The sequence below is a fragment of the Salmo trutta genome, chromosome 31, assembly GCF_901001165.1.
Source record: "Salmo trutta chromosome 31, fSalTru1.1, whole genome shotgun sequence".
Classification (NCBI taxonomy): domain Eukaryota; kingdom Metazoa; phylum Chordata; class Actinopteri; order Salmoniformes; family Salmonidae; genus Salmo; species Salmo trutta.
In genome coordinates this window covers 36070847-36081304 of record NC_042987.1, presented here as the reverse complement: position 1 = coordinate 36081304, position 10458 = coordinate 36070847, and the positions used below count along the sequence as shown (strand labels likewise).

Below are 10458 nucleotides of genomic sequence, written 5' to 3'. Positions count from 1 at the left end.
TAAAAAGACACAAAAACTAAACTTAAGGAGAGGAAGCAGAAATAGTGCACATAGAATGGATCTATCACTTATCAGACTTGCTTTCAATGAGAATTACAGATCTATAACTCACATTTCTTTGTGTACTTAGTCGGGTGCGCACAAAGCTACATACTGGACCTTTAAAGGTTTGTAAACATTTGACAAAAGTTTTATTTTGAATTAACTATCGCTTAAACATAGAAATTAATTTTGAATTGGTTCCTGTACCAGAGTTGGACTTTGTCTTGGCTCAATCGAAATACCTTCAAAATAACAACTCTATTCAGCACTGTAGACAGTAACATCTTGGAGCAATACTTCTCCAATTTTACATAGAAATGAGCGTAGCTTCAGAATGATTGTATCAGGGAGAGCCTTGGGATAAAATAGCCTTGGGATAAAATAGCTTTCTTTGAAGTGTGTGTGTGTGTGTGAGAGCACAAGCTTTTTGTGAGGTGTGTGTGTGTGTATGGTAGCTGTTGTGAGAGGTGTGTGTGTGTGTGTGTGTGTGTATGTATGAGAGCTGTTAGGAGCGAGAAAGATGAAAGTGATAATTGGGTTTATCTTCCTCTCCCTCTCTCCCTCTTCCTCTCTCTCTTTTCCTCTGCATCTCTCTTCCTCTCTCTCTTTTCCTCTGCATCTCTCTTGCTCTCTCTCGCTGTGGGTGTACACTCATCCCTTGCTGAAGTGCTGCCTTTCTTTCAGGTGCTCACCTAAAACGAGGGAGAAAATTCAAATAGAAAACTAGAACACCAAGGAAAGAGTGTCCCCTGTACAGGAGCCATCAGCACCAACCTTACTCCTCCTCTTCCTCCTCCTCATTCTCCTTGCAGACAGCAGGGGGAAAAAGTCTGTTTCCATGACAATGGTAGAATTAAGGGCGCAGGAGCGCAATCCCAAAATGACATTGGACTTGAGCCTGAATGACATGATAAATCACCTTCGATGATTTGACACTGGGCATTCTCTCGAACATCAAGGTGAGGGTGGAGAAAAAATACAGTCTTTTTTGGGATGTTCTTATCAGGGGAAGGACTCAGTGGACACAGTGCACAAGGTTATCAACAAGAAAACAGTGGCACAGTAAATTGGTGAAAGCTTTTCATAATGTATTTTTATTCTTAAACAATCACTAACTTCATTCTGAATTTAAATATCAATGCATTTTTTTTAATCTCACAATTCATAATGCATAAATGCGTGTGTTCCATTGACGGTTAAATCATTTCCAAACCAAAATATAAATATAATATCCCTTTACACAGTATTGAGCCCCTGGGCAGTCCCTCTGGCGTTTTCATTTTGTCCCCAAACGTGTTCTCTTTGTTCACTTCTATTACATCTATTTTACTCTCCCTCTCTGTCCTCAACCCCTCCCTCTCTGTAAAGTACATCCATTTTTCATGCAATGCTTCGTCGCAATCCCCGCCCAGTAGTATGAAGTTGCAGGTACATGCTGATTTAAGGTCCGTTTTGCATCCCCACCACTTCATGGTAGCAGTTAGGATATATCCACCACTTCATGGTTAAGGTTAGGATATATCCACCACTTCATGGTTAAGGTTAGGATATATCCACCACTTCATGGTTAAGGTTGGATATATCCACCACTTCATGGTTAAGGTTAGGATATATCCACCACTTCATGGTTAAGGTTAGGATATATCCACCACTTCATGGTTAAGGTTAGGATATATCCACCACTTCATGGTTAAGGTTAGGATATATCCACCACTTCATGCAGCGTTTCCCAAACTCGGTCCTGTGGATCCCACTAGGTGCACGTTGTGTTTATTACCCCTAACACTACACAGCTGATTCAAATGAGCTTGATGATTAGTTGATTATTTGAATCAGCTGTGTAGTGCTAGGGACAACAACAACAACAAAAAAACGTGCACCCCTTGGGGTCACCGAGGACCGAGTTTGGGAAACGCTGACCTAATGGTTAAGGTTAGAACTAAAGGAGAGTAAGCTGATCCTAGATCTGTTCCATATGGACTACTTATAGCGAAGCAGCTACTGCAGAACTGTGCCCGCTCTCTCCAGACCCCAGTGGAAGACTTGTGAATAGAGCGATACGCTGTGCTGGTCTTCCTGCCATGACCTGCCACAGTTAGAAGTGGGCGTGTCTAACATGACACCCTGACATCCCTTAACTCATGTCCTGGCCTGACCCCCCCCCCCCCAGACCCCCCACTTTGCCACCAACACCCCCGACCCAACCGCCCCAAGACCACACCTTTGGCCAGGTTTTGTGCATTGGGCGCTTGGCAAGGGTAGTCCGCCTTGTTGTCGGACTCCGTTCATTGGACTGGAGTGGGACTTCCTGAGTTAGACGAACGATAGGATCAGTGGATTGCTCCTCCACGGGCGATTTGTCTATATTGGTGATGGGGGGGGGTTCTTCCCTGCCTTAACAACTGGTTTGACCTTCATATTTCTCCTTTGTATATACAGCCATTCTCCTACATGTGATTTATGAAATGAGAGGGTCTCGTTTTCACAATGCAGCAAATGGCTCATTTAATGGCTCACCAAATCTACTGCGATGGAAGCTATTGGGATGCCAGCCCCTACTGCGATGGAAGCCATTAGGATGTCAGCCTCTACTGTGATGGAAGCTATTGGGATGCCAGCCCCTACTGCGATGGAAGCCATTGGGATGCCAGCCCCTACTGCGATGGGATGCCAGCCTGGAAGTACAAAACAGTGAAATATTTACAGACTCTCAGGGCAAACGCACCTTCTGGCGTCCAAATGTTTTGTTTTCCTGGGTTTTGGATGGCTGTGCTCCATCCTGTTGCATTGTGGTAGGCTGTTCTTGAGTACAGTATCGTAGGTGAAATGTTAACAATGAAAGAGGAGGGTTTCCCAGGGGCTTTGTCCAAAATTCTCTTAAAAGACTTCCTTTATTTTTTTTTCCTTTACCTCGTATATATAAAGATATAAAGAGACTACTTTTATGAAATGAATACGCCACACCCCATCAACAGGACACAAGGACAGGAAGCTTCTTAAGAGTATTGGGACGAATACTTGTCTGATCTGGAAGACCTGCCAGCAATCCAACCTTCTCTGATGCATACAGTACTGTGTCTATGTCTTGCCCTTAAACAAGCCACAACTTGCCTTCCTAAGGACATGTCCATGATTTCTTTGTTACCGACTAAAAGCATTCTCTGATCACTTTGAACAAAGTCTTTGTCAAAGCGCATGCAGAGGTGAAATACACCAGTTCCAAGTATTCATGAAAGAATCCTTGATGGGCGGATGCTAGCCAAGTTTCCCTCTGTTTTCTGGAGAGAATATTACATTTTCTCCCATAGGATTGGCCAAGCCAGTTCTTATTAGAGACAAATCCCCTTAGTAGTGCTGTTCACCTAACAAAAACAACCTGAAGTTCTATCTACCTTTTTTCCTCCTGCCTATAAACACATTGCCAGAGTATTGATGCTATAACAAGGCTATCCTTTCTTGTTTCTATTCCCTCCTGACCATTGAGTTGACAGGACGGGATTGTTGAGAGTAATGGTGCGTTTGAGTGGTCCTCGGAATCTCGGTATTTCCCAGTTGGTGGAGTTGTAAATTATGGCATGAGTGCGCTCGTGTGCTAATGAAGTCGGAATAACTCTTCAACCAATGAGATTCTAGCTAGATGGCTAATCTAGCTAAAGTTGCCCACGTTGACAATTTGTCAAACTATATATTGTACGGATCCACTAAGCTACGTTAATCACATGGTTAAGGTTGTAAATTGTTTTCTTCTACCGTCTAGTGGTTGAAAAGGTGAAGGGCCAGTGATGAAACGTCACAACTCTGGACCATGTTTCCCACTTGTGACTCAGACTTTGAGGTTTGTTCAAGTGGTTATTTCCGAGTCGGGAACTTGTATTTCCACATTTCCGATGGCACTCGAACGCACCATAATATGGTAGATGCCTGCTGTGAGGCTTGGTGGAGTAGCCCCTCCGTATTGCTTTTAGTTGTCTAGTCCTGTAATACCGAAGAGTGTGAGGAGACTCCAAATTAGAGTATTGAGATCCACCCAACGTATTCCTCACCGAAAGGACATCACCTGAGCAAAACCCATCCCACCCATCCATACCTGTTCCTTCCGAGCCCAACAACGAGCTCTCATATACATTACATGTTTACCCTCACACCAGTGTATGCAGTGTGAAAGGGCATTCACTGTCACGCAATATGAAAACAAAACATTTTTCAAACTTCTACAGTCTCAAACGAAAAACAGAATAACAATGATACTAAAATTGGGATGATGAGTTAGTTAACACATACATAATATTATTATTATTGGACAATAAAACTTATGAGGGTGTCATAGCATTCATAAAATCAACGCATGGGAAATCAAACATGTGTTTAAAGCGAATTTTTCACAGCATAAATTGGAAATTATAGATATTTGTACTGTGAAGAGACCACCATTTCTTTGTCTTGTCACAGCTTTTTTTTTTCTTTTTTGCATAAAACGTAGGTCAAGTCCTGATTGAAAATGTTTGTAGTCGCTTTTTTGTTTTCCTCTGGGTTTAACTTGATATTTGTCTAAAAGATTTTCACAGGCAAGAGTTTTTTTGTGGTCTTGGGTGTAGCTCCTCCCCCTCGTGGCGGTCCATCCCTTCAGAGGGCATGGTGGTGAGGGGGGTTTGTGGCCCCTCCCCCCTCTGTTTAAGAGAGGGGGGACCGGGCCCCCTAGTGGCCCCCCACCCTTGGGGCCCTGCTGCTAGGAATTCTGGTTGACAGCTTTCCCTCCGTTCATGGTGGGAGTCCCTGAGTTCTTCCTGGAGCGCTGTTTCTCCTCGATCTCATGCAGCGACGGCTCCCTGTACATACACACTGCAGGACGTGTATGTAGTAGAGGAAGAAGCAGGAAGCAGGGGAGATAGAGGGGAACATGGAGGATAAATAACGAGGAGATGGATGGGCAGAAAGAGAGACAAATTCAGATCGAGCTCAGGGACTCCCACAGAGTGGTTGAAGTTTCTCTTGGAACCTGTTCTGAAAAAAAAAATTCAATATATTTCCTTAAAAATGAAATGCCCTGTGTTGGGTGCTGAGTTTTTCTCCATCGATATGTTGTAAGCAGGGGTTGGAACCGATATTATTTTTCAACCATATTTTTCTTTGTTCTGTTCCACTGTTCTGACCAGCAAAAGAAAGTTCTGAACCGGTTCGAATCCTAAATAAATAACCATTTACATCGCTCCTTTCTGTTCCTGTTTTAAAACTCTTAAATCCATAAATATTTTTACATTTAGCTCGACATTAAATTACTTCACCAATGGATAGAGCAGCTTGCTATGGAGCGGGCAAGCTATGTACAGTTGAAGTCGGAAGTTTACATAAACTTATGTTGGATTTGTCATTTTTCCAACGATTGTTTACAGAAAGATTATTTAACTTATAATTCAGTATATCACAATTCCAGTGGGTCAGAAGTTTACATACACTAAGTTGACTGTGCCTTTAAACAGCTTGGAAAATTCCAGAAAATGATGTCATGGCTTTAGAAGCTTCTGATAGGCTAATTGACATAATTTGAGTCAATTGGAGGTGTACCTGTGGATGTATTTCAAGGCCTTCCTTCAAACTCAGTGCCTCTTTGCTTGACATCATGGGAAAATCAAAAGAAATCAGCCAAGACCAAGAAATTGTAGACCTCCATAAGTCTGGTTCATCCTTGGGAGCAATTTCCAAATGCCTGAAGGTACCACATTCATCTGTACAAACAATAGTACGCAAGTATAAACACCATGGGACCACGCAGCCGTCCTACCGCTCAGGAAGGAGACGCGTTCTGTCTATCAGAGATGAATGTACTTTGGTGTGAAAAGTGCACATCAATCCCAGAACAACAGTAAAGGACCTTGTGAAGATGCTGGAGGAAACAGGTACAAAAGTATCTATATCCACAGTAAAACGAGTCCTATATCGACGTAACCTGAAAGTTCGCTCAGCAAGGAAGAAGTCACTGCTCCAAAACCGCCATAAAAAAGCCAGACTATGGTTTGCAAATGCACAGGGGGACAAAGATCATACTTTTTGGAGAAATGTCCTCTGGTCTGATGAAACAAAAATAGAACTGTTTGGCCATACTGACCATCGTTATGTTAGGAGGACAAAGGGGGAGGCTTGCAAGCCGAAGAACACCATCCCAACCGTAAAGCATGTGGGTGGCAGCATCATGTTGTGGGGGTGCTTTGTGGCAGGAGGGACTGGTGCACTTCTCAAAATAGATGGCATCATGAGGGAGGAAAATGATGTGGATATATTGAATCAACATCTCAAGACATCAGTCAGGAAGTTAAAGCTTGGTCGCAAATGGGTCTTCTAAATGGACAATGACCCCAAGCATACTTTCAAAGTTGTGGCAAAATGGCTTAAGGACAACAAAGTCAAGGTATTGGAGTGGCCATCACAAAGCCCTGACCTCAATCCTATAGAACATTTGTGGGCAGAACTGAAAAAGCGTGTGAGCAAGGAGGCCTACAATCCTGACTCAGTTACACCAGCTCTTATTGTGGGAAGTTTGTGGAAGGCTACCCGGAACGTTTGACCCAAGTTAAAAAAATGTAGGCAATGCTACCAAATACTAATTGAGTGTATGTAAACTTCTGACCCACTGGGAATGTGATGAAAGAACCAAAAGCTAGGGAATTTTTACTTGGATTAAATGTCAGGAATTGTGAAAAACTGAGTTTAAATGTATTTGGCTAAGGTGTATGTAAACTTCCGACTTCAACTGTATATGCATTAGACATACAAGTGTAGTGTATGGTGTGGCATAGGACTGCCATTTTGTGGGTGTGGAGAGCGCTGGGCATGAAGCGCTGGGCATGTTGTTGTTGACATGCATTATCTTAATTAGGCCCACAGAATTATACATACGGAGGAGCGGCTTCTATGAAGGAACTTTGAATGTCTTTGAACTTAGAACTAGCCATTGACCATGATTCAGTTCCATTACATTTCACATAATGCTGCCTAGGGTTTTCGAGAGCTAGACCAGAGCTAACTAACAAGCTAGCTAGCCAGCAAGCTTGTGTGTGCAGAGAGGAACTAGAATTAAAATAAAAAAACGTCTTACCTTTTTGTAGTAAATAAATCCAATGTGAAACATGATAACTATGGTATCCTTAACTAGCATTGAAAAAGTGAATCCATTGTTCTCTAGTAAACATCTCTCTCCCTAATTTCTGAATCACGTTTGTAATGTCAGCGCATATTGCGTCATGATTGCAAGGTGTCTCGATATCTTTTCCAACTGTCCGGTTTTAATGTCCATTCTAGAATGCCCTTCTAGCCAATCAAAAACAAGTATTCAACAATGCTTTGGTATAATTCGATATTAAACTGATTATGGCAGTAGGCAGATATGCAATAGTCATGTAAACACCTTACTCTGCTTATCTTAATCAGTGTGAGATCAAACTCAAAGTCAGCACCAGCTGAGCGACTCTCCCTCTTTAGCGCGAGTGAAGTGAGTTTTGAAACAATTGAATGTATGCGTCTTAGAAGTAGTTTTCACATACAAACATCATATGTCCGAATTCAGAATCAAATATGGTTCCCAAAAATAACATGGTTGAACGTTTATTTTGATTGGCGATTTTCTGCATTTATCAAAGTCCCATCACATAGCCTGATATCAGATGTGTCCATGTAAAAAGGATTATTAGGGAAATAGTTTTTCTTGCAAAGCATGTAAACGTTTAAATCAAATTAGTATATTCATCTTACTATTTTCAATAATTGCATTATTGTGTGCATATAACCGTACTCAGTGAGGGCTTTGCAAATGCGCTTTGTTGTGTTTTTTGTGGGACTGGAAATAAATGCCCGGAACGTAAAATAACGTTATTAACCGGTTCCCATGCTTTTAAAATATGGTTCTGTTCCAGGACAGTATAGATCACTTTCGTTCTCGGTTCTGGTTCTGTTCCTTGAAAAATGATGTTATTTTCCGGTTCCAACCCCTGATTTTGGGTCACTTTGAGACCTTGGTGGAGTATGAGGTACTGCTGGGATGTCTACTAATGGCATATCCAGGGTTTTAAGAGTAATTACTCAGGTCCTTTATAAACAGTTTATAAAGTATAGTGCTTTAGATTAGGTAGCTGATATAGTCTAATATAGATAAGTATCTATATTAAACACCTTATACATTATCTTATAAACCAGCAATAAATCATTTAAAGGCCCAGTGCAGTCAAAAAACGTGAATACCTGTGCTTTATATATATTTCCACACTATGACATTGGAATAATTTGTGAAAATTATGATAATGCCCTTTCAGTGTAACAGCTGTTTTGGCAAGAGTTTTGATGACATCCATGGTGTAAATGACATCACCATGCAGTAAATTAGTTAATAGACAAATAAGAGAGTTCCAAACCTCTCTGCCAATAAGAGTTCGTTTTCAGTTTTCCCCTCCCCACTCAAACTCCTCCCAGACAGTCCTAGCTAAATTCCTACTTGAGAAATAGCTATTTGCTAAGAAGCTTTTTGACCAATCACAGTAAGGTAGCAGAAATAATTTTATATTAAGAATATATATTTTTTTAAAGTCTGCATTGGACCTTTAAAAGTTGTTAACAAATGTGTGAATAACTAGCTTATTGACATTTAAAAATGTAGGAATAAGGATTAATAAAATGGTGGGCAGACCATTTCTAAAGTCCATATAAATGATTTATTATCTGGACATAATTATAAAGCGTTAACCACTTTTGTGATTATTCCACTGGTTCCAATTGTACCAAGTGAAGTGAATCAAAAGCAGATAAATGATTTGAAAGTATTTGACAACATAGGTCCAATATTATCTCCCAGGGGCCTTGTTCATAAAACTTTTTATACTTCATTTTAGCATGAGGAATATTTTTTTGCGCCAGAGTGAAGAAATGCAATTTGGAAAATGTGTATAGACTGCTAATGTTGTGTATAACACATAGAAGCATGTTTCATTTATAAATCATGAAATGTCATGCAAAATCCCAAGTAAATCATTACATTTTCCCAATGTGAAGTTCAAGATTTATAAATCCCAAACGTTACCATGGATTTCATCGTACGCACAATGTACGATCAAATCTGTGCGTGAGCACATTTTATAAATGATTTCACCATATTGGGCTTCAACCAACTTACTCCAGGCGATCAAAACCTGCAAAAGACAATACACAGATGAGACGGCAGATACATTCAGATGCCTTACCTTCAATGGGCCTGGGGACAAAGTGTGCTGAGGGCTTGGTCTTCTTGACCCTGTTCCCCTTCATGACCTGGCCTTCCTTGGTGAGGCCCAGGAACCAGGCCCGACCGGACTCCTGCTGCCGGTACACAGTGGACGAGTAGATCACGTAGTAATTCTCAAACACCGACTCCTTAAACTTGCACTCCGGCGTGAACATTTCCTGTTTTGGTGCCAAACAACAAAGGGAGTTTGTTGTTACAGTAATGTTCATGAAGACCGGGTCAAAGTTCAGGAAGTCGGATCATGGTCAGTAGGGTACACCGACGCAAAAACATTTTGTAACAGAAAATTGAAATCTGTGTACTTATTGGACAAGGTCAGATTTCACTCTCACGTTTCAAACTATTTTCTCCCCACTGAACATGACGAGGCATGTGAGGGTTGTTATTGCGGCAACGAGATGGGTTGAGCTACGAGACGGTGGTGATGGGGATCCACAGGACATACTACAGACAAATGGACACAGGTCAACTGATAAAGGAGAGATGAGCCTACTGAATTGTTGTGGATTATATTGTTTTGAAGACGATGTTGTGTGTAATGTGTGTTGACTAGATTTTGTTGTGTATCAGACTGTGTGTGGTCCAGGTGAAGAAGTTTGTTTGGAACTGCTGGGCGACCTTATGTGATTTGGCAGTGTGTGTGTGTGTGTGAGAGAGAGAGTGTGTGTGTGTGTGTGTGGTGATATTTCATTCATCTCTGTCTCCTCCAGGGTTCTGTGCCCTTTTAAGGTTGTCCCTTTGACTGACAGCCTAATACGGCTCACTGCTGGAGTTGTTCCACAGGCAAACGTGTGTGTGTGTGTGTGTGTGTGTGTGTGTGAGAGAGAGAGTGTGTGAGAATGTGTGAGAGGGTGTGTGTGTGAGAGAGTGTGTGTGATAGAGAGATATATATGCATGTTAGTGTATTCAAGCCTGAATATTAATCCTCAATATGTGAATAGGTATACAGTACAGGTATGTGAACATTCATGTGTGTGTGTGTGTGTGTGTGTGTATGTGCGTGGGTGGGCGAGACTGTACGGGCCGCCTCTATCCCACACACTTTCTGTGAGTGCTCGTTTATAACGCCCAGTTGTGTTCAACACACAGCACCAGTGTGAAGGACTCTGGGTACGTGCAGGGCATGTAAGCCGGTCAGCGGGGGGGGGTGAATG

At 41.7% G+C, this 10458-nt stretch overlaps 1 protein-coding gene across 4 annotated transcripts in view; it reads right to left on the bottom strand.

Annotated features, from left to right (window-relative positions):
* Positions 1 to 2468: 2468 nt before the first annotated feature.
* Positions 2469 to 10458, bottom strand: part of LOC115170123 (fibroblast growth factor 12) — a 96340-nt gene continuing 88350 nt past the window's right edge. For all 4 annotated transcript variants that reach the window (XM_029726437.1, XM_029726438.1, XM_029726436.1 and 1 more), the window contains 2 exons: positions 9264 to 9462; positions 2469 to 4881 (listed from right to left, as the gene is read on the bottom strand). In XM_029726437.1, the coding sequence (XP_029582297.1) occupies positions 4769 to 4881; positions 9264 to 9462 (312 nt within the window). In that variant the 3' untranslated portion in view covers positions 2469 to 4768. The remainder of the gene's footprint in view (positions 4882 to 9263; positions 9463 to 10458) is intronic.